This window comes from Botryllus schlosseri, chromosome 14 (genome assembly GCF_051294905.1).
Source record: "Botryllus schlosseri isolate E-star chromosome 14, Bs_hap1, whole genome shotgun sequence".
Taxonomy (NCBI): Eukaryota; Metazoa; Chordata; class Ascidiacea; order Stolidobranchia; family Styelidae; genus Botryllus; species Botryllus schlosseri.
Window position 1 is genome coordinate 24,805,840 of NC_137249.1, and position 25,841 is coordinate 24,831,680.

At 40.8% G+C, this 25,841-nt stretch overlaps 1 protein-coding gene across 2 annotated transcripts in view; it reads left to right on the plus strand.

Moving 5' to 3' along the window:
* The first annotated feature begins 5,471 nt into the window (after nucleotides 1-5,471).
* Nucleotides 5,472-25,841, plus strand: part of LOC145456395 (NACHT, LRR and PYD domains-containing protein 4E-like) — a 96,337-nt gene continuing 75,967 nt past the window's right edge. Inside the window, exons 1-5 of one of the 2 annotated variants that reach the window (XM_080334512.1) lie at nucleotides 5,472-7,729; nucleotides 7,984-8,097; nucleotides 10,497-11,641; nucleotides 19,865-20,027; nucleotides 23,760-24,085. In XM_080334512.1, coding sequence (XP_080190638.1) covers nucleotides 7,654-7,729; nucleotides 7,984-8,097; nucleotides 10,497-11,641; nucleotides 19,865-20,027; nucleotides 23,760-24,085 — 1,824 coding nt within the window. In that variant the 5' untranslated portion in view covers nucleotides 5,472-7,653. The remainder of the gene's footprint in view (nucleotides 7,730-7,983; nucleotides 8,098-10,496; nucleotides 11,642-19,864; nucleotides 20,028-23,759; nucleotides 24,086-25,841) is intronic. The other variant, XM_080334511.1, reaches the window with a different exon arrangement.

The following is a 25,841-nucleotide window of genomic DNA, read 5'->3' on the forward strand; positions in this document are numbered from 1 at the left end:
TGAATTGCAGTGCAGATGGCTGATTTTTATGCACTTGACAACCATATTTGCATATTACCTTCCATTATAACTTTACAAGCCGTTTTGGTTTGTAATCAATAGCGTCTTCTGGTCAGCGCTATCCAAAGATATCGGGGGCAGAAGTTACAACACTCCGAAAATCTCCGAAAAAATATCTGTAGTAAACTCCGACTCCGCTCCGATGCTCATCACTGGTGTGTACTGTGTTTGTAAGGAACTATATTAACACATATCAATATCGGTCAATTGTAGTTTTCCCGACTCTTTATTTTTCATGGTGGTGACCAGCCACTAGCCACCAGCCTTACGTTAAAGTATAGTTGCCGCTTTAAAATGACGCTTTGACGGATATGATGCCTTATATGCCCGGTTCGCATTCCTTAGAGCCGCCGATAGCATCCGCTAAATTGGCATGTAATGGTCATGAGCAGGCCGTGTTATTTTTGGCATTTCTGGATTCAAATGCCAAAACTGCCAGAAATAAAGATTATAAAATGCTAAAATAAGCTATTTTCTGTATTTTTGGCATATACCAAACTATAGATTTTTATGAACGTTTTAGATCGAAATGTTAACAAGATGAAAAAAAGAAAGGACGTAGTTTATTTTAGTCCTTGACTAAAACCTTAACTTACGTCTTGACGGTCTAGGCCAGGGGTTGCCAACCTTTTCAGCCAAAGGGCCACATTTGATTGGCGAACTATTGCGCAGGCCAATTTTTGGAAGTTCATAGGTTAACAATATTGTCACTTGACTATATTGATGGCCTGCTGTATATCGCTGGGCTCAGTTTGCAAGGAATGGACTATTCGGCGCCTGGACATATCGATATCAAAAGCTTCGACCAACATGCGTCGATCATTTTGTGCCTATGTTTCATAGTCGCATAGTCGCAAGGTCGTATATGTTGAACGACACTTCGTCTCGTAATCGCGGATATAGTTAGACTCAATCTGATACATTGGGCGTACTTTGATTTTCAGAAAGGGGTAACAATATTAAAAGCAAGAAATCGTGCGACAACATGTTGCGCGAAGCGTGCATAAATTTTTTACGAAGATCTACCAAAATGTGACTGGCTCATGGATCTGCCAATGCGCCATGGATCTGACAATGCGTCACGGAACTGATATTTTTGTCATCACATCGCAAGGGTTGCGGCCAGACTGATCAAATTTTTGGTTGGCCTTGCAAGTTCACAAGCTGTGCAATCCAGTTTTGATAATATTACTCAGTTCACAAATGACCTCGTGGGACACTGTAAACCTTCTCGCGGGCCACATGCGGCCAGCGGGCTACGGGTTGGCCGGCCATGGTCTAGGCCAAACCTGCCAATGTATTTGGTCACTGACTATTGCTAGATTGATATTGAGCAGTGTAAAACGGGTTTCAATACTTGCTACCGATATTAACCCATAAACATGTTATAAAGTAACCAACATCATAATCGCATGGATTTGTTTTTATGATACAATAAACATATCAAATGGATCAAGATGGATCCAGCACGCCTGCTACATTTTTTACATTTGACAGCGATGTATTCTTTATATCAATTTCATTGATTGGTTGAATGAGCATCATTCGCTGACCACCTACATCCAGTGTATTTCCTTCTCAATGTCGCATGATTGCTGGTCAAGTTCAGAAACAGAGAATCACTGAATATTCCCAAACATAAAGATAAATATTTCGAACAAAATTTTGTTAAAAAAGCTAGTGAAATATTCGAGATTGACCAATTGCATGCTCGTTTAGTGGTGATTTTTATGCTGCTAGCGCCATGTTTAGAGTGGCCCGAAGAATTTCAACTAATGATGTTATAATGACGTAAAAAATTGTAATATATGAAAAAGGTTTACAGTGCAGAACCTACCAAGGCTCGTTTGTGAACACGAACCTATGAATTTCCGAGGTTCACACACAGAACGCGAACGTGAACTCCACGTTCATATCATCCCTACTAGATTAGGGTTGCCATACGTGCGGAATTTCCCGGACATGTTCGGAATTTCACTGATAGAACTGCGTCCGAAAGGAATTTCTAAAATATGCCTAAATGTCCGGAATTTTGAAGGCTTGAAGTAATCTCATCATTTTTTCGTAATTCAACATAAACAGTATCATTTTTTTGCAGATTTTTGCTACGTGACATTTTTCTTCGCGCTGCGCGCGATTTAGTATCGCATGTATTAGTTTGAATATGAAGTGGGGACTACCACACTCGCAAAAACTGCGGTCGAAAATAAATAAAAACAACATTCCTTCACAAATATAAGTCTAATTGTACTCGCAATTACAAGATGACGATATATTCATAGAGTCGGTTTAGGCGGTTCGGATGCTTTATTCAAAGATAGTGGTTCTAAACCTGGGTAGTTTGCCTTAATTGTGGGGTTCGTGAAGATGTTGAACGTAATCAGGGTCCAGGATAGGCCGTGAGTAAATCTGCAAAAAATGTGCCGACCTTTAATTAGTACTCAACTCATCAAAAAGCTGGGCCACGGAACATTTTCAAATTGGAAACGGAGTCGCAACCATAAAAGGTAAAAAACCACCGGATGTGCGGTGTTTATATAGCTTAATGGTGCAGTGCGAACCGGCATTAGACTGGATAATAATCTTATCGGTGTGACATGAACGTGACTTAACAATGTACAATTATCCTCGTTGCATTTCCGAAATCATCATCCTCCATCAGCTCTACCGCTAACTTTGATCATGTGAGAGGATCAACTTTATATAGTAACATATGGAAGAACCAATATATTATAGACGTAATTCATTCAAATCATTGACCGACTAGATGCCAGTGTTGGGATGACTCGAGTCATGACTTGACTCGAGTCAGACTCGAGTCACCTTTTTCGTATGACTTGACTTGACTCGAGTCACTTTGCTAAAATGACTTGACTTGACTTGACTCGGCGTATCAAAAATGTGGATTGACTCGTGACTCGGAGCAAAATTCACGAGTCAATTTCAAGTCATCAAGTAATCGGTGTCGATAAAAATCCCTGTATCTTGCATATGGTCGGACTGTTCGCTAAATGCTGGTGTAACCCGTGGGAGCGACCAATCTTTCAGTGATCGTGCGCTTTACTGAACGTCCATTGTTCTCTCACAAATAAATTGACCGCAAACGAAGTGACCGAAACTTACAGATTACGTTGTCGTGAACTAGTACAGTAAAGTAGTTTAATAGCAAAATGTATATTTCTGTTCTCTGTTCTTTCTTTAATCAAACCTCTTATTTTATTGAAATTGATTTAAAATATAGTTAATAAAGCCTCAACTATTAGCGTAGGCTTGAATTGTATCATATCAATTGGTAAACAGGTAATGTATTGCATCTTATCAATTCGTTTCGCTATTATCTATTTTGGCTGGTAACTATAAACTGAGGCTGTGCAATTACTTACGTAGTTTAGCAGTTCTACGTATATGTGAGCGATACAGGGCCTTCTTGCGTCTATATTTGACTCTATATTCGCTCATTGGTTTAGAATCAATGACCACTCAATCTGTATTTCAGACAGCTAGCAAAATGCAATGACGTAATCATGTCTCATACTTCAAAAAGGCAACATGACTTGAATTGTGACTTGACTCGTGACTTGACTTGACTTGACTCGACTTGACTCGAGTCACCTCCAAAAATCGAGTGACTTGACTTGACTCGAGTCACTTTCGAAAATCGATTGACTTGACTTGACTCGAGTCAAAATGTGCAATGACTCGAGATGACTCGTGACTCAAAGGTAGTGACTTGATCCCAACACTGCTAGATGCATATATAAACCAGATGCATATAATAAGCCTCCAGAAGTTGCATCGATTTACCCTAGGGTGGGCCCAAGATCAGTGTTTATTTGAGTGGTAGGGGGCTGAAAAAGTGTGACTTCCGCCCTAGTTACAACTTCCATCACACACCCACATACTCCTGAACTTGATCGAGGCCACCTCTAGTTGATAGACAAAGCTTTGGTGGTGGGGCGTCATATTGATCGACAATGTGCTCATTCCTTATTTTGAAATCCGCTGGTGGGCGCTAAAGATCGTCCGGAATTCGAGAAACAAAAATATGGTAACCCTAAATTAACTCTCAGTGGCAATAGACTTTTAATTTCAGTACTTGAAAAAAATCATCTGCCGTAACTCGACTCGAATCATTGGAATTAGTACTCGATTCATTGCATCCAGCCTTACTTCGACATCTAGTACAGGTGAAAAGTTGATATATCTGAACATTTTCCTTTCTTAATGCTTTGACGTGGCGCTTTTAAAAGTGACCGAGTGACTTTAAATTACAGTAACTGACAGATTACAAAACACACAATGCACGCTTGAATTCACACGAGTTAATATTCTCAGTTAGGCAGGGATAAAATACACTTTATTATGCTTTGGCGTCGCGCTTTTGGCTATTACACTAACATTGAGTGTCAAAGTGACCAAGTGATTAAGTGACTCTGAATTACAGTATCCGACAGAACAGAACATAATACATACAATGCACGCTTGAATTCGCACGACGTAATATTTTCAGTTACGGAGCGATAAAATACGCCTTATTGCTCTTACCACGAACAAAACGAGTGCGTACGAAATTAAACACATGAGTCACGGACAGAATAAACACCGAAATATTGCAAATTCTTTTTCAACAGTGGTAATATGCCTACAAAGTCTTTTGATGTATGTTTGGATTCGTAAAAGTCATTTTAGACTCGTTATTCCCGACATTTGAATACCGCAAACAATCATATACAATTGTACATCAGGGGTATCAAACTCAACTTGTCAAATGATGCTAATATGTGACCTACAAATTCACACCTATATTATTCACTTGAATGCTTTATAATCAACGCTATAGAAAATACTATTATATATTATACCACGGATCATGTGGACTCTATTTGACCAACACCGTTGTTGGCAAACAATGGAATTGGCAAAAAATACGACGATTGATCGATTGAATACAGTCATAAACCACTAACACAGTGGCTCTGGCGAGGGTTCTCGTATGGATCACTAATCACTGCGTATAATTAGAATGGCAACGTTCACGTGGTGAATAGACGAAAAGATATCGTTATGGTATAGCACCCTATTTTGATCGGTAGGGAGTGGCATCAATCATCGGTCGAGTCAGCTTAGCGACATGATCAACAGTTAAAGTGACATCCATGACTTTCCGGTCGGGCGCTCAGCATCTCTGGGATAGCATGAAGTGGAGATGCAAGATTTAGAAAGGCTTACTTTACAAGGCTATTACTGCAGCTTCCTTGTTTAGCGGCACATCATGCATGCCGGTGACGGTATGCTACAAACATGACCAATACCTGCTATTCTGATACAGATTACAACAACATTACACCATTTATGAGTCAACAGAGCTTTAGATTTCCTTCATTTCTTTCAAATCGATGTACGTAAATCTACATATAGAAGACCTTAATCCACGACTCATCTAGGTGACATAATTCGAGTCCGACCGATATCGTATCGTAACGCAGTTGCAGTTGCAGTGAAGGCTATAGGCAGCGCCAATGTCTAGTACAGGATCAGAATTTTGGATTCTAACAGGACAGGAATCCGTTTTTTTTTGCAACAGGATCGAATCCACTTTCTATTTTTTTTGTTTTACCGGATGCGGATCAGGGCAAGATTTTAATTTTGACAAAAAATGGATCAGATTAAACATGATTATGCGATGTGTGCGAGTAGGCCCTATTTGTTAACCCGGTGATCGATTATAGGCTACTTGGTTTGCGCGTAAAATATATGACTATCAAATTCGGAAGACGTTCAACTTATCTTCGTGGTGCTTGGGAATTATATTTTAATATATTTGGAATTATATATTTTGAAAACATGGATTGTAAGACACACATAATTTCCCCATGAGGAGATTTGTAATTTAGTATGTCAGGTAATTTTAGAATTTACCGATTCAACGATTGGAGTGACAGAGGGAGAGGATTCAGTTTTTATAGGAATATGTTTGTTGAAAAACGATACTTACCGCAAGTCAATAGTTTGGATCAGTGCTTCTCAAACTGGCGGCGTGAAAGCTTCTTAGGGGAGGCGCAAAGTTCCCTGAGAGAGTTGATGTGATAATTGCATCCACACACTGATGATAGATTTTGACTGATGTCGAAATGTGCACTACTCAGAAGATACCCCTGAATGAAGTGTAACTGGTGAATGCGTGTAGCTGTTACCTGTCAGGGTTGCAATCAGGTTACATGGTACCGAGTCACAAGTCAATCTCACTTTTAAAGTCGTGACTCGAGTCAAGTCGAGTCTTTTTTATAATTTTAATTCACCACTGAGTCAAGTCCAAGTCCAAGTCAGTGAGTAGAGGGGCAAGTCCTAGTCTTAGTGTTGTGACTCGGGTTCGAGTCAAATTCATTGTGTTCACTGTTCAGTTTTTAGTGATATCCGATTCAATCCACTTCTTTCAACTCTGCTCGACTGATATAGAATGAATCCCATTCATAATATCGTGATTTTCCGCAATCCTACCAGTTTTTGGCCCTATTTTCAAGTATCAGAACTGACAGACGAAATATCGGAAATGTGGTTACATTACTATTCGTCGCAGTTACAGTGAAATATCTGTATCGACCGTCCTAGTCTCAAGTAATGCGACTTGGTTCGAGTCATGCGTAATGACTCGAGCACAGGTCAAGTCAATACAAAATTGACTCGAGTCGCGTCAAGTCATATGACACCTTTGAAAAAAATGACTTTGGTCAAGTCTAGTCGATACAAAATTTGACTCGAGTCGAGTCAAGTCATATTACGCATTTTTAAAAATGACTCGAGTCAAGTCGATTCATTACAACCGTGGTAGCTATGTAATTGTTTGTGGATTTAGCTTATAGTCAGGTACGTTTTAGCTAAACTCACGTGAGGTAGAAGAAACTAGGCTCCAAAATCTCTAACACGATTATATGTTTAAAAATATTAAAGGGGAAATTTTTTCGCGGTCTGCACGATTTACGGGCAGCGAAAAATTATTGCTCGGTGTATAACCTAATTCCATATATGAAAAGTGTCAATCCGTCCATGCCACGAAACAATGCGTTGGAATTCACAAACATTATGGTTGCTCATTTTAATATTTTTGGATATGACGATAAGGGGCGGGGGCGTGCAATTTTTCACTATCTTCATGGGCGGCCGGTCGAAAAAAGTTTGGGAACCATTGTTTAAGGTGCGTTAGTTGTTTTGGATTGTACTAGTGAAGAGGTTTCCTAGTTTATGATTAAATGTCCATGCACACTCATAGTGATTGAATCAATCGTGTTATACCTAGTCTATATGTTGACAATTACCATGTTCATGCAGCTATCAAATACTGTAGTGCTAACTTCTAAGGCGTTTATTACTTTCGGATTGTCCGGAGCATGCCGTACAACTATGCTATCTGATGATGGCGTAGCATTATTGTTTAGCTTGTGATGTAAATGATATGATATGCTGCTTAAATACATCATCAAAACTAATGCTTACGTATTTTCAGGTAAAAGTCATCCTGCATTGTAATTGCAATTTGTATCCATCTGAAATTTTCAGTATTGTATGATACGTTAGCCATTCAATATTATTGTTGCCATGGCAGAAGGTAGTCAAGATCAAAATTCCAGTGTCGGTGATGCCATGCCTACATCATCATCACCATGGACAATCAGTAAGTATGCTAATGTCTGTAATATCACAGGTCCCACTGAATATAAATATCATGCACAAAAATAGCTGACGAGCTTCTTAGAGGTACAAAAATAGTAGAAAAGTTACAAGAAAAGCATTTTGCAATCTGCATGTCCCAGCAGCCTTTCGAAGACCTTAGTGGAATCGATCATATTGCTGATTCGGCAGTCTTTCCAACACTTGTCCGTATTACAGTATTCACTTCCGCATTAAGATGCGCAATATTGACCGCAGGTGAAAATGTCAATATAAGTTCGCGAAACAGTCCGTTTAACCTCGTGACAGGAGATCATACCAATGTGACTGTTACCTTCCATACCAAGAAAGAAACAAGTCCTTGCAACCAAGGTGAGTGTAGTCAAACTAGTGATGTTATATTCAATTCGGTGTCCGAGTTAGGGACAATGGTCTAAATCAGTGGTTCTTAACCTTGCCAGTGCCCCCCTTTTACTTACTTACTTAGCTACTTTCTTACTTTTCCATATTTACAATTAGTCAAGTAGAAGTAATATGCACCTCCAATAAAAGATAGAGACCAAGACGGAGAAATTGATGGCCTGTTTTCGCGTCGAGTCTAAAAATTATCATCATGCTTCCTGCGAACACTTACCCTCGTCGTTCACCCTCTTATTAGCTACGGGCCTTGTAATGCTAGTGATGGGCCATACGATCGCATTTCTGAAAGGGGCACTAGGGTGAAAAACGTATAAAACCACTGTTCTATTGGTAGTTGGGACGGTATAATTTGTATCACATGATGCCGTAGAATCCTTATACTGTTGAAAATACATATCAACACAAACCCATAAACTTTCGATTTCCGGGATTCGGCGAAACATGATGACGTATTCGTGACTGTCCTTCAAAACTACTTACTTACCTGACTGCAAATCCCACTTTTACTTGAAGTAGTTTTGGGTTGTTTCTAAAAGCACAACTTCTACTCGTACTTGAGTGTCGATACTTCTACTTGAGTAGCCTCCATGACTACTTTGACGATCTCTGCTCAGGAACCACCATTTCATATGCATTGCCACTACGTATAGCCGTTAATTTCGGCATGATCGAAAAGATTTACTTTTTTACCTCTTATCGTCATATTATACACTGGTCTACAGATTTGATCTATTTTTTCAGGTTTGGGTTTTGACAACTCATTTTGGCTAATTTTGGGGCGCTGAATCCGGAAATGACCTCAGATTTGTGTGAATCTAATATAGAATGCTTGTTTGCTAATTATAGCTAGATTACTGCAGTTAAAACAGTGTTTATTGCATCAAAATTCCCTGTTTTGACAACAGAGAGGGGGAGGCTCAAAATTGAATTTTTTTAAAATTAGGGATATTCCATATCTCAAAAACGTGATGTGATGGAGAGAATTTGAGGTTATTTTCGGATTCAGCGCCCAAAAATTAGCCAAAATCAGTTGTCAAAACCCAAACCGGAAATTTTGTGTAGACCAGTGTTATCATTGTGGCCGTACCTTGCCAGACTTTGCTTCTAATTTGCATTCTGTCAGCCGTTATCTAAAATAATATGTTTATTCTTTTAATAACACCCTTTACTCGTTGACGAGAAAGGACTTATCGATCATTCATTCCGATATCGAATACTGTACGTGCGTATTTTTATGTTTGCTAACGTCATTATGCCTTTCGGTTGAATAACTATGCATCTTCTTTCTCTGTAACTTTCATTCAAGTAACGACGTTTACGAATAGAATTGTCACTGCGATGCGTATTACATGGACACTAAATAGTGCACCAGCAATGAAAGGAACATATGCGCGGCAGTATGGAAACAGAAATTCAATATAGTAAATGTAGTGAGGTGATTAAAGTTACAGGGCAATGTAAAAGCATGACAGGTTATGCCTTAATAATCGCTGCATTTAATGAGCCTAAAGTCTTCTTACGCTTTTTAGATAATCGGCGAAAAAGCTGTTGCTAAAAATGTCACAATGTCACAAAAATGAAGTTGCCTGCGTACCCTCGACAATTTTCTCGCGTATCCTGGTTTGAGAACCCTTGTCTAAAACATGAGCAGGTGTCTATATATATTAAACATTACAAAATAAGTAAGGGCAAGTTCCGGTGTCAATGCAACAAACAGTTGCTCCTCTGTGAATTGATCCAGTCCCATATTGGTAGGTTTTGTAGCGTACAGAAAACGAAAATGACAGGGACACACTCATTTATTGCAGTAATTTTTTGATTTTGCAAAAGTTGTCGTCGAGTAACATCGTTTCTTAACGTTCGTCTTTCACTTAGTGATTTCTGGCTGGGATAAGCATTTTTCCCGAGTCATGTGTCAAGTCATCTGAGATTATACACGTGCCTATACACTGTATCCAAACCACAATAGTCTCTGGGCTAAAAGATTTTTAAACTGCCTGATCACTTGAAAATTCAACAATATAACATTTTGTTTGTACTAGTTTTCGAGCTTGCACTTGGTTGTAACCAGCCGTCAGATTCGGGCCCCACTCAAAGTCAAACCTGCTGATGGCCTAATGTACACGATCCATTTCTTCGGCACGCTTTCCTCCGCCAATTTTTACAATTCCGTTATCGCTAATGCGAGCGTTATTATTTCTTCGGCAGAATCCTTTCAGTGTCCTTGTCCACTCATGCTGACATTAACAGCCGGCTGATGGTCAACCAAAGCCTATGCTCTCTAAAATCAAAAACTCCGCACTCATTTGATGCTGAACCCGCCCACAGGGATTCATGTTTTTCTTTTATAGTCGCTGAGTTTTTAAATATCATGAGACGCCATTCCGAGCAACAAATGAAAGATTTTAAGGATTTCGCTTCACGGCCCAAGCTTATGATACTCGACATGGACGGATATGATCGAACTTCGTCAGATGACCGCACTAAATCCGAAGTGTGCTTCGGATCCGTGGTCAAAGAAATCAAGTTGGAGTATTTCCACGTACAGCCGAATGGAGAGAGAGCGCGCCACGTTATGATATTGGGTGAGGCCGGTGCAGGAAAGACAACGCTATCAAAGATCTATCATCGTGCTGTGCGCAATAAGGAAATAAAATTCAATGAACGTATTGAGCTTGTTGTATATGTACTGGCTTCCAAACTACTAAGTAACCCGCCATCAGAAGTTTTCAATTTGCTTCTTTCAAACCAAATAACCGGAGATCTGAAACGAGAATGGACCTCAGAAATAGGGAGGGCTGGTAAACATTGGATCGAAAACAACACAAACAAAATGTTGATTATCATCGACGGTCTCGATCAATGTAGCACTAAAATAACCCGATGCGAAGAAATAATAAACTCGGATGTTTCGGCGGATCCGCGACGCATTATCACTAATTTAATGTCGGGGAATATCTGGAAAGGTGCCACGTTGTTAACGACCTCGAGGCGGGAAGTATTTTGGGAGCTTTTACCTCATCAAAAGCCCGACCAAGTGATTGGACTCGGGGGTTTCGATGATACTAATATGATTATAGCGGCCAAACATCTCCTTGGTCAAGACAGCGAAATAATGATCAATTCCTTACAATCTTCATCAGAAAAACTGTTTGCTCTTTGCAGAAATCCGATTTTCCTCTCTTACACATCGATGATTTTCCATCAAAACATAGGCGAGCTTCCCCAAAATATTTCAACACTAATGGCCGCGGTATTCTCCCGATTCATGGCCTCGCCCCACGTTAATGATCCACGCTTGAAAAGTGTCACCAAACTCGCATACCGTGGTAGTAAAGAGAATCGGTTCGAATTTACCATCGACGATATGGAATCCATGAAAGTTAATCAGGACGATCTCAACGGTTTCATCAAAAGCGGCGTCACCGTTGACCCTCACCAATCAATTATACACGCACACAACAAAAAGTATTCGTTCTGCCACCAATCAATGCAGGTGAGCCCTATTTTGACTCTGCGACTTAAATATTTAGATCAGAAATATTATTGTATTTGCGATATCGCAAACCGTGAGTTGCACATTATTAGCCAAAGGTTGCTATCTGGTAAATGCATGTTGTTTTGCCCGTGAGACGACACATCTCTAGAATATTTTGTAATATCGAAGCCTTCGTGCAATGATATCCAATTAGACCAGTGCTTCCTAATCTTTTTTCATGCTTTTACCATTTCGAGCATTTTTTCTGGGCTCACGTCACACCTCGTTATATCGACCGGGATGGAGGCTGATAGCTTTGAAGTGCTGATAGTCATTATTTTAGCTTGATTACAAGTTGATAGCACCAAGATCAGTTTGGCACAACTTGTACGACATGATATCAAGATTTGGTGTGCTGAATTGGAATGAAATGTTTTGATATCGTGACAAGACTTGGTAATTATCATTTTCGGATACAGCAAATTGCACGAAGCGCGTGAATATTTTCATGGATTTGTTATATTCCTTCATAAATGTTCGTCCAGTCGTTATAAAATGGGCTTTGTGAGCTTTCGATAGTATATTAATCTCTCCTGGTTTTACTCGCGGTTGCACGATTGTGACCATCGGTGCACGTCTGATAAATTCCAACCTCGGCCTAAATAGTTGAGCATACGAAGCGAGCAATTGAACATACTCGATCAGTGGTTCACAAACTGGGGGGGGGGGAATCATCTCAAGTGGGGCGCGTATAGCCACCCGAGAGAAACGAAATTCCTTGAACTCAGAATGAGTTTAATATATGCTGAAACTTCCAAATTTAAACAGTGGTAATAATCCGAAGTATTCTACGATTTAAATGACATAGTTTGCGTCGTACCATCTATACACCGACTCTAGATTGTGACTGACACTGGATCTTGCATCGATCAGAATATGTCTCTGAATTAGGAGCAACCGCTGAATGCGTGTAGGTCGTATTAGCTTATGCTTTTAGGGCCTGTCTGACAAGCATCTCTGCAGAGCGCGTACCAAGACACAACGTTATGGAGAGATGAAATGTTTCATTACAATGTAATGCAGAGGTCTCAAACTCAAATGTGCTCGCGGGCCAGTTTTCCAGTTTTGACGACGCCGCGAGCCGCCGCATTTATAGGGCTATTCTATGTTTTTCTCTGTAGGCCTTATTTGGCGGGAATTGTCCTATTGAAAGTGAGACGATCCAGCAGACTGACAGTAAACAGTGTTTACTAAACACACATCGTCAAAGTGTGATTTACTCTGGTATCAATTTAGGCCTGGCACGAAAACAATCATCACATTTATAACTATTTGAATATAACTGTTGTTGTAGGCCTACTTAATATATATTAATTATAAGATATAGACACCATATGGGCGGACAAATTTATGATGCCATCATAAAAGCTATCGGGTTATAATTTTGCAGCTACTATGAATATTTTGAGTTTAACAGATTGGCAATAGAGATTGATCTGATATCAAAACATTTTTAAGTTGAGCATTGTAATTCCAATCCAGGATCCAGGTATACTTCCGATAAGTAGGCTATTAATCTCATGACCAAATATCTTCAATTATAGGAGCAGAAAAAATATAAATATAATATAAATATATTAATGAATGTGTCCTAGTGATTGAAATGTCGGAACGCCGAACGGCCCATTGTTGTTACATCGTTGGAGCGTACCACTACGGTACTCGATACCTTTAAGTGGCCTTAATAACATGGTTTAGCCACCAAAGGTGCAACTAACAGATTGCCAATGGTTGCCATAACTATTTGCTTAGTTAGCGAAATACCAAGCTGGGACCTACTGATCTATTACTATTCCCCTGATACGCGATTGGTTTGTTGCGTCCATGGTTCTAACAAATTCACGGCATTCCGAGTCCACTCGAGTCATATTCATTTTGCCATCGAGTTAGCCCGAGTCTGAGTAATTCTAAGTCGCGTCCAAGTCCAACTCACAAATGTCGGTCACGAATCGTCTAAGGGTCAGGTTTTGTCATCATGAATTGGAAATGTGGCGAAATAGTGAATCTTCCACTGCATGGTAGCGTTTGCAATTGGTGTGATAGTCAAGTTTGATAATTTGGTTCCGGCTTTCGGATCAATATAAGAGGGAATTTTCACTTTATAACCTGAAAAGATATATGTGACACTTATATATTATCAAATTATTAAAAATCTAAAATGTCGTCGCGGGCCGCACAAAATGCTCTGGCGGGCCGCATGCGGCCCGCGTGTTTGAGACCTCTGATGTAATGTCATATGCCATCTGAAACGTGCCTTTGGGATCTCAGACATTAGGATCTAAATTGATGTGGCGTAGAGCGGGGCCGCGCTAGTGACTTTTTATTTAGCTCATGGTCAGGTACGCCTGAGTCAAGCCCATATCATTGCACATGATTATTTTTGACGAATTGTTTAACTGAAAAACATTTACAGTGACTGGTAGCGCTACGTCACATGAAAGATGGCACGCAACAAAACCTAACTTAGCCTGAAGGACAATTGTGTGTTTGGGTGTATTTGTCATGGGCTATAGCATTTGATATAGAACCAAGCTGGACAAGAACTCTCACAAATATAGTTTCATTATATACAGCTAATCTTCCGATGGATACCTCTTGAATATCCAGTGTTAATCTTTGGCTAGCTCGCGCGTTCTCCTTGCCAATATCAGTAATTCGATGCCGAATGATAGCATTCTGTCCGATTTGGCAGCCCTGTAAACTCGTTGCGAATTACCATCCGGGCCATTTTTGCACTTTGCAGAATGTTAAATTGGGCCGACTGTGTCCTTCATACGGAGACATACATCAATGTAACCGTGATGCATGACACGGCCGCCTTTGTGTAGCATTTGGCAGGCAAACTAGAATGTTCTGTACGCTTGTGTACATGCTATTAACTTATATATATTTCTCTTTTCGTGAAGGATGACCGTGGCCACAGTTAAACTTCAAATCGCTGGCCGCGTAGCTTAACAAGCCCTCAGTCAATGTCATGTCATCCTTTTCTGAGATTGCCGACATGGCCAAGTCACAAACGAGCGCGTTGATTGCGAAAAATCTAGTTGCGTCTTGCATTAAGTGAGTTCAAACCATAGTGTCCTATATGGTGTCGACACAAGCAAATCTCAGTTTTCAATGAAATTGTATCACGTCACAATTTCCATTTGGCTACAGGCAATTTGACGGTTATCTTTGACCGGCTTGCCGAGCAATAAATTTGATGAATCGGGTATCAATCGAAAGCTGACTCTGCACTGATTACGAAAATATAAATTTTTTTCCACTCATGGCCTTGGAACCAGGGCTTTGGAGCCGGAGCCGGAGCCCGGAGCCGGAGCCCCGGAGCCGGGCATTTTTACCGGAGCTGGAGCCGGAGCCGGAGCTCTACATAAAATTCCGCCGGAGCCGGAGCCGGAGCTGGAGCCAGATATTTGAGAGGTAGCTCCGGCTCCGACGTATTTCATAAGATGCCATTATATATGCAACAACGATATCTGCTGAGTTCACATAATTCAACAGCAGGCCTTCGCGAAATTAAGAATCTTTTCCTCTTTGGCGCTACCTTCTCCGACTAACCATGTTCCTGGGGATTTAACAGCAGAGCAGTCGTATGTTCAATGTTCAATTTTCATACATGAGTGCCGAACCTCGGTATGCGAAATATGCCTGTGAATATTGAGGGTATTCGGCATACCCGCAATTTTATCATCAGCACAACCTTGTTGGCCAATTGTATACGGTTCGAAAATAATGATCACTATGTATTACGCGAAATGGGAGAGATGATCAAAACGTGATTTCGTTGCACATGTCGATATGACGAGCGCGAGCCGAGAAATTCCATCTCATCGTGGCTATGAATCGGATAAGCAAATACTCGTTTTTTCGTGATAGGTCTTTAGTCGGGCCGCGAAAGTGGACAGTGTTGTTGCGAGTATGCAATTATGCATGCTAATTGCAATTCATTACTGCGCATCATTGTCATTCACTCCAGTAAGGATTTCCGAGCTTACATAGGGGATGACAGAAGAGTAGCCCAAAACCCCATGGTATTCTATGTTGGAGACAAACTATACTGATTTGATACGCGATTTCCAATTTGTAATCATCTGTTTCGTAAACTTGTAAATGTGCAATGTGCATACTGCATAGTTTAATTCGTTATGGGCATGGCGCAATGTGCATGGCACAGTGTTTATTTCGATTATTCGATTCGTTTCAACGGGAAAATATTATTCCGATAAACTTGATCGACACCGGATGGACTGGTAACGAGTGCACCAATATCGAACGTCAAACAATTGGCCATTTGGTACAAATCGAATTTCTATTGATCACGTCGTTATAGCCGCCCATTTTGCTCTTACTACAGTTACAGTTGAATAATAATCGCACATTTAAAGATTGAATTGAGCTGTATGGCTTAATGTTAATGAGTACAGTGCCAGTGTTAAAACGCCGCATCAGAATTTTAATGCTGTGGCACGGAGTAAAGTGCGTTCTAGTGCAACTATGATGTTATCGACATTTGACAAGTATTCATTATGTCGTCACAAGCCAGCACGGCGGCAGCGGCACCTATATGTATTCGTTGCTGCATCCGATGTTACTGACGGCTGACAGACTCTAGATTACCATAGATAACTAAAGTACGGGTAAATTAGTAATCTATATAGACCAGGGCTGGCTAACCTTTTCGTCTAAAGGGCCACATGAAATTGACGAACGAGGGCGCTGCATACTAGCCGCGCCAGGCGCGTAAAATGTTCCAAGTTAATATTATTATTACTTGGGTATATTGCGTGTCGACTGTATACCGCCCGCTGGGCTCAGTCTGCAAGTACAGAACTATTCGGCATCTGGACATATCGATATCGAAGATTTCCGCTAATATACGGCAATCATTTTGTGCCTACATTTCATCGTCGACAATCTTTCTGCTAGCGCTAACGCGAAAATACTTTCTCTCGTAATTGCGAATGTAGTTAGACTCAATCGGCTAAATCGGGCGTTTTTTTCATTTTTAGGTGGGGGCCGGTAGGCTACAGAGAAAGAAATCGTGTGACAATTAAACACGCGAAGCGTGATGGAAAATGTTTCTACTTTTTTAGTTTATTGTAATGTACGACGAGTTATTAAAAATGTGACTGGACCCTGGATCTGTCAATGCGTCGAAACTGATATTTTAGTCCATAGTCATCAACATCCCAAGTGTTGCGGCCAGACTAATCATATTTTTGGTTGGCCTAGCGAGTTCACAATATGAGCAATTCAATTTCGATAATATTACAGAATTTCGATAATATAATGGGAAATTATCTCGCGGGCTACTCAAAGCCTTCTCGCGGGCCACATATGGCCCGCAGGCCGCAGGCCGCCGGTTGACACCTTCGATAGTTTTCAGAGCCGGAGCCGGAGCTGGAGCCGGAGCAGTGGTAACAATGCAGCTCCGGAGCTGGAGCCGGAGCTAATGTATGATAGAAGAAAGCTCCGGAGCCGGAGCTGGAGCAATGCAAATTTACGGCTGCTCCGAAGCCCTGCTTGGAACCCCCACAATCAGTCCCAAATTATTCATTGTTGAGTAGATTGGCAGTGTGACGCAACAATGCTGTCTGGCAAAACGAGAGAGAAACTCAAGAGCAAGGATGCGGCCGAGCGGCGAGAGTGGGATCAGCTGACGTCGCGGCAATAGCTATGTGCAATCGCGTCGCAGAGAAACGCTGCGCTGTTGATACTTTTTCTATTTGCTTCGGTACAAGCGAGCACGCCTTATCAGCCTTTCCTTGACTCTTAAGGGTAGAACTGGGTCCACAGAATGTATAAGGGCCCTACCAATTTTCGCGCATTATCCTTCAACTGATAGAGATATTTAGCCTACGTCTAAATTGTCTACATTGGATATGTCACATTATTATGATATCGATTGCCTTAGCCCGCTAGTTGCGTAGGGCTCCAGAGACGCGTGGCGCTGTTGATACTTTCTATAGGCGCTTCGCTAAAAGCGAGCACACATTACCAGCCTTTCCTTGATTTGTAAGGGTAGAACTGTGTCCACAGAATGTATTTGGTCCCTACCAATTTTCGCGCAATAACCTTCAGCTGATAGAGATATGTAGGCTACGTCTAAGTAGTCTACATTGGATATGTCAGATTATTATGATATCGATTACCGTAGCCCGGTTGTTGCGTAGGGCTCCAGAGATGCGTGGCGCTGTTGATACTTTCTATTGGCGCTTCGCAAAAAGCGAGCACACATTACCACCCTTTCCTAGATTTGTAAAGGTAGAACTGGGTCCACAGAATGTATTTGGGACCTACGAATTTATCAGCCATATCCTTTAACTTATGGAGATCCTTCCGTCTAAGTATAGCTAGGTTAGTTATCTATAATTGCACATAGCTATTGCCGCGACGTCAGCTGATCCCACTCTCGCCGCTCGGCCGCATCCTTGCTCTTGAGTTTCTCTCTCGTTTCGCCAGACGGCATTGTTGCGTCACACTGCCAATCTACTCAACAATGAATAATTTGGGGCTGATTGTGGGGGTTCCAGGGCCATGAGTGGAATAAAATTTATATTTTCGTAATCAGTGCAGAGTTAGCTTTCGATTGATACCCGATTCATCAAATTTATTGCTCGGCAAGCCAGTCAAAAATAACCGTCAAATTGCCTGTAGCCAAATGGAAGTTGAGACGTGATACAATTTCATTGAACCGTGAGATTTGCTTGTGTCGATACCATATAGGACACTATGGTTCAAACCATCCTTGCGTGAGCTGGCCGCAAAATGTACCAATTTTAACACTATGTGGTAGGCCTGATCGCATTTCAGAGCGCTCATTAGTAGGAATGGTGTGAACGTGAGGTTCACGTCCGCGTTCTGTATATGAACCTCGGAGATTTTGAGGTTCGCGTTCACAACAGAGCCTTGGTAGGTTCTGTACTGTGAACCTTTTTCATATATTTCAATTTTCACTTCATTATAACATCTTTGGTTCAAATTTATTGCATTTCAAATGCGGGCCATTTATGCATGGCGCTGGCAGCATAGACAATCAACTCTAAACGAGCATGCACCTTGACAATCTCAAAAATATTACTTTCATTGTTACAAAAGTTTGCTCGAAATATCCAGCTTTCCGTTTGTGAATATTTAGTGACTCTCTGCTCTGAGCTCGACCCACAATCACATAACGTCGAGAGCGAAATAAACTGCATGTAGTCAGCGAATGATGTTTATTCAACCAATCAATGAGATTGATATATTTTTCTGATGTAAACATCTATCAGGCGTACGGAGTCAATCTTGACTTCATATGCATACTGTATCATAAAAACCAAAGCCGTGCGATTGGGGTGTTGGCTACGGTTGCATAACTTGTTAATGGGGTAATATCGGTCGCAAGCATAGAAACCCGTTATACACTCTGCTCAATATCCATGTAGCAATACTCAGACGCCGAATACATTGTTTGGTCAGGCCGAGACCGTTAAGGCGTAAACTTGTATTCCCTGGCAAATCCTCGTCGAAAATGTTTGCAGAGCAACGGAAGATATTGATTTGATGGTATCATTATATCATTTGATTGCCCCAGTTCATACATTTGGCAACGTTTAAAACTTCAATATGTACTTCAGCACTGTACCATTATGTGGCGCGAGTCGTCGCTAGGTATCGTGTACTGTAGAATGTACATCGTACATGTACAATACATTAATATAGGCAATCACTCCATTGAAATAAAGGGTTGAAATTAGCAATATGACGTCACGTGACGTCATGAGGGTCACGTTCGCGTTCACACAGAACCTTTCAAAAAGATTCGCGTTCACACGAACCTGAACCTTTCAGAGGTTCACACCATCCCTACTCATTACCGCTGGCTGAGATTCCGATTTACCGCAGTATTTTGCAATGTCGCCCTGGTCCTTGAAACGGAGCAGCAGAAGTCACACTGATTTGGAATAGATAGGCCCTATTCAATATAGTATTTTGTTTTTTTTTTGTGAAAATTATATTTTTGTGACTTGGCGAAAATATGAGGTTATTTGGAGGCTTGCCCTTGGTCAAGACTTTTCATCATAATCGTTATGTTCAATATTTTCCATTGTGATAATTAGATTTCATTAGGATGCCTATTTTCAATATGCTCATCGGAAAAATAAAGACATCTCGTAATGATGTCTATATGTGTCACAGGAATTCTGCGCAGCCATTCACATCACAAGTCTTGATGAAAATACAATCGAAGCTATCGTGTCTGAAGTACTGAATAGAAATGAGATGGATCTGATCCGCAAGCTGTTGTATGGTCTGGTATTAAACGAACGCACCAACCAAAGAATGCCTAATTATATTGATGGTATGTGAACACAAGTTGAATCTTTGCACCTTTCATTGTAACTATAAATTTAGTCGATAATTATCATTTTATAGCATGATTCTCGCCTAACTCTGAGATAGCCTACATACCACACCTACCACACTATTATTAGAAAATTTAGTGCCGTACTGGTGCAGTAATGTATAGCCTACTTATCGTACGGTAGTTTCGTATGTTTTCGCGAGAATTGATGCATATTTGTATAGACCAAGCAGTCAAGCACATGACCGCGGCGTAGTAACAAGCAGACATAGGGTGATTAGTTCATGAATGTAATCGATTTCGATTACGATAACTTCTGAATCATGTGATTGCGATTACGATTACAAGGAAAAGTAATCACCATTACCCACGATAACATTTATTTTGCTTCTTAGAACTTATCTTTGCACACATATTGGGCGAAAATAAAACGATTGCATTGCAATGAAAAGACTTCGTGAGAGAACAACTACGTGTTATAAACGTAAAGCGTTTTGCTTGTTGCGTCACAAATTACGCATTGCCCAGCTTTATAGCTGATACTTTCTCGCACCCAACGGTTTAGAAATTTTACATTCTCGCCAAGACCAAAATAAAAATAGTATGTTTGAGCGATTTAATTTAGGTTGAAAATTGTTCGCGCTTTGCGATTCAATTTCGCTAGATATGTTTACTTCAAAATGCATACCCCTCGCCCGCATGGAAAATATATGTGTAATTTATAGAAATAGGTATTTCGGTGCCGGACGTTACCGCGTCACGACACATCAATATAGTGTGGTCTCTGCCAACATGCGACTTCACGAAGTGTGCTACCAGATAGAGGTCTTGGCCGAAACTTTCTTTGTTTATGTGTTCATTTTACATTCGAGGACATAATGGGCACGATGAAGGGTCCTGTTCTCCCAATCTGAGCCCCACACTACAAATGCCAGCTTGGGTGCTCACTGCTCACGGACGAAAACCATGCACCCCGAGAAGAAATGACAATTTGTGTGTGCGTTTCACGGAATAAGTTATTCTTATGGTTTAGTCTGCTTCGCTTGGGTGACTCCAATATATTTTGACTATATAGAAAACGGGAGGTCACGAATTAACAACATGCAATAAAGTAATAATAACAACGGAGCCGTCCGAAGACAGGAGAAGTGCTATTTCGATCCTGATTCCAGCTGTTGGCTGTGGCGTCAAATCCAAAATGCTCATTAAGGAATTGCAAACTAATTATTGGTGCCTGTTTCAAGGAGGACCGTATGTGAATAATATACAGTGAACATAAATTCTGTAATGATGAATAAGGCTTCTGTTAGTTGGGCAGTGAACTGGAGATACATATGGCTATTGCCGTGTGTCCACTTAACACAGATATTGCGAGATGCGATTACGAGTAACGGTAAATAACAGCTCGGCTGTAATTTATGTCGGCAGCCGTTGATTTGTAATGCTTCAATGTAAAAATCACAATGTTTTATTCCACGAGTACGAAATTTCAAATCGTTGTCCCGTTTACCTAACTAAGCCTACTCCTGCCAAGCAGCAACGTTAAAACTGTGTTTAATAAGCATAACCAAACATCAATACATATGTTCCAATTTGAAACTAGGCAGAGTGAAGATTTCTATCCTGCTGCAAGGTATTGATAACCATGTCATTCATGATGTCCATGTCCATGTCCGTACAGATGAGCGTTTAGTCTGCAATTTCCCGTTTGCATTAAAACGAGAATAGACGATTCTTTACGGGAGAGCGATGACATGGCCGTATGATAATCGATGCTTAATAAAATTCGTCGATATTGCGAGTCTACGTCCATTTGATTCCAATGATTGTCCCGTTTAGTTTTTCAGAATTTGCTTCATTTGTAGATCTGTCCTACTTAACCATGTTGTCTGATATATCGTTCACTGAGTCTTGCGCTAATTAGTTGATCAGCTGAAGAGATGTCAATAAACTTCGTAAATTTTATTAAAACATGGATATCTTCCCTTTTTTATTTACTGAATGATATAGTACGCACCATGCGTTAGCTGTGATGACATCAGCCACACTGTGATCGTGGGAGTTTGAAAGTTGTTTTCATTATGCCAGAGTTTGCACGGTTTCCACATACAAGAAGTGTAATCGCTACGCGATGGTGAGAAACAGTGCTATAGTCTTTGATTTCGTATGTTCTTTGGCATGAGTAACATGAAACTGTCTGGTGATCGCAAAGTATGGAACAGACAGTGCAGATCTCGGTCGGTTTTTATGTGATCGGAAATTGGTTCAATCGGCTCTTTGTCTGCCGACCCCTGCTCTAAACATATGATCAACAACTAAAACATTCTATGTCTCTGTGTCATATTATGCTAGTAACTCACCAACCCCAGAACCACTGCCGTTAGCTAACTCCCTGAATAAATAGACACGAGAAATGAAACCTGCCGCCGCCGTCCTCATATTAGAAGCATGTAGCTGATAAACGAACTAATAGCTTAGTTCTTAGCATGCTGGTTTACTCGTCAATCGTCATACAATTGTAGGTACCCCGCCCGCCCACCGAATACTTTCCTGTCAGCATCTTGCATCCTTATTTTTATTCAACATCAGTAGGCATTTATATATATATACAGTAGGGCTGTTCAAAAATGACTATTTTACACAAATTGTACTGGCTACTTGATAAAATTGTTAGGTTACCTGAATCAAAGCTATACAGCAGGACCGGCCAACCCGTGGTCCGCGGGCCACATGTGGCCCGCGAGAAGGTTTTGTGTGGCCCGCGAGGTAATTTCCGAAATTAATAATATTATCAAAAATGGATTGCACAGATTGTGAACTTGCAAGGCCAACCAAAAATTTGATTAGTCTGGCCGCACCACTTGACATGTGATGACTAAAATATCAGTTCCGACGCATTGGCAGATCCATGAGCCAATCTCATTTTGGTAGATATTCGTACACACAATAATTTGCGATAGATTTATCGAAAGTGAAAATTTTCTACACGCTTCGCGCAACAAGTTGTCACTCCATTTCTTGCTTTTAATATTGTTACCCTTTTGTGAAAATGAAATAACGCCTAAAATATCAGATTGAGTCGAACTATATTCGCGACCACGAGACAAAGTGCCGTTCAACATGTGCGACCTTGCGTTTGCGCTGGCAGAAAGACCGTCGACTATGAAACCCACGCACAAAATGATTGACGCATGTTGGTCGAAGCAATCGATATCGATACGTCCAGGCGCCGAATAGTCCATTCCTTGCAAACTGAGCCCAGCGATATACAGCAGGCCCGCAATATAGTCAAGTGACAATATTATTGACCAATGAACTTCGAAAAATTTTCGCGCTTCGCGCGGCTAGTGGCCCGTGCAATAGTTCGTCAATCAAATGTGGCCCTCTGGCTGAAAAGGTTGGCCACCCCTGCTGTACAGTGTACACCACTTGTGGTGCAATTCCAACCTATAGAGGCATTGCTATGAGAGAAAAAATATTTGGATTTATCAAGAAGCCAGTAAAAAAGTTATTTTTGAACACCCCAAACTTCCAGTAGTTTCTTGATACGTCCGAAGATTGTTAATGTGGTAATAAACAAGCTGTCAACCGAATCAAATCCATTTCGCGTTTATATGTTGGTAATCGCTTCTCTAAATTCGTTAGTAAGTCATCAACCATGAGTTTCACTACACGTCAGTGACCTGTGAATTGATAAAGATAATACACACAGTTTTATTTAAATTACAGGCGTCAGATCAATGAAAAAGAAGTGCGGAGACATTCTGATAAAGCAATTGAAGAAAATGATACTGCAGGACGGTGGTGTTGTGTACGACGTTCGTTTAGCTACACTTATAGCCGAATGTGGAAGCACAACCATCGCCGAGTTGAAAGATATCTTCCATCGAATTAATATTCGCAACTTCGATCTTGTAAAAAACGATCAAATTACGTTACTGTCATTGGTGAAGCAGTGCCAGTTTTTGAAGAATGTCTTCATCCAACAGCTTTGGCTAGATGAAGATGTACTGAGAGAAGCATTACTTGCATATTCCAGGGCTGCAGTCTTCGAAGTAAGATGAAATTTATATTAAACAGCGGCATGTTGATAGGTATTACTGCGCTCCAGCACCCGAGTATATTGTACATGCACGGGACCATCCACAGTGACCAGGAATAAGAAGTCTGTTCACTTTACCTCCTACTCCAGACATTTTCAACATACCAACTCCGACTCTTATGCCAGCCCCGGACCTCTAAACTAGGGGTGTCAAATTCAAATTGCGTCGTGGGCTGGATTCAAGACTTCAAAATCACCCGCGGGCTAGACCGGTCAACTGATTCCAAAATGTTACCTCGTGACCTTGCTTATCACTCGAATACCTTATTATCAATTATATATGGATAACTCAAGACTCATAGTGGTTTTATTCCAGCAAGTCGCAACACCTTTATTAGCGAACAATAGTATCGGCAAAGACATGATGATTGTCCTGCTGCATACAGTTAAGAACTGATAAAAAAGTGGCGCTTACGACGATATAAATTGGCATATTACTATGCTGCCTTTGCTGTAGTCGTAATCTGGCGTTATCCTAGCGTACGCGCTGTGAGAAATACAAGATATTCATGAGTAAACGTGGACGTTGGAATTGGAGTATTATTATTGAATCGCAAATCGGGTTTCTCTTAAATCCGGGAACTTGGTGATAAAGTGACACAGCAGTGCGATCATAGATTTTTGAAAATATACAATAGCGTTTCCGCTTCTGTGAATAATTAATTTTTGGTCGATTTTTCGATAAAACTTCGAACTCAGCGTGCAGTTGTTGCCACAACGCTGGAGTCGGGTGGTTATGATGTGGCCAATGAACATTGAACATGCTCCCAGGGCTGTGGAGTCGGAGTTATGAAAACTGTAGTGGCTGGATTCGGAGTCGTGGAAAAAATACTGACTGGAGTCGGAGTTTGTGAAAATGACCCTGACTTCGACTCCGACTTCAACTTCTTTATCATGTAAAGAAATGCCAACAAAGGTATCTTTCAATTACTAATAACAACTAAAATAGGATTTTATGTACCATCAATCACTGTTATTAGTAACGATACAGATCAGGGGCGGCCAAACCTTGCTCCGCAGGCCAAATATGGCCCGCGAGAAGGTTTTGTGTGGCCTGCGAGGTAATTCCCGAAATTAGATATAATTATCAGGTAAAATTCCAAGGCCAATTAAAATTTGATTAGCCTGACCGCGAAATTTGATGATGACTAAAACATCAGTTTCGACGTATTGGCGTAACCATGGGCCAGCCACATTCATCGCAGATCTTCGTATATGACCAGAAAGTAGAATATTCCGTACCAGATTTATTGGACTTGAAGTTTTTCTTAGAACTTCGCGTGATTTACTGTCACATTAATTGCATTTAGTATTGGAACCCCCCTGGAAATTATAAATACGCGTAATTATAGATAGAGTCCAACTATACTCGCAATTAGGAGATAACGTGTCGTCCAACAAGCGACTTCACTTGTGCGCTCGAAGCGAGATCGTCGGCGATGAAACATGTGCAATAAATGACAGAGGCATGTTCACCGAAACCGTCGATATTGCTATGTCTAAAACGCCAAATGAACCCATTACTATACAGAGGCGACCCCCAATATATGCAAGTAATATATTTATTGATCGAATTCATGCGATACCTTTGAAAAAATTTCTTGCTTCGTGCGACCAGGGCATGACTGCACAGTGCACACTGTACAGTTGCACACGGAGTTTTCATGACATAATTGTTATCAATTTTAGAGCGTAGTCATATAAGTTTT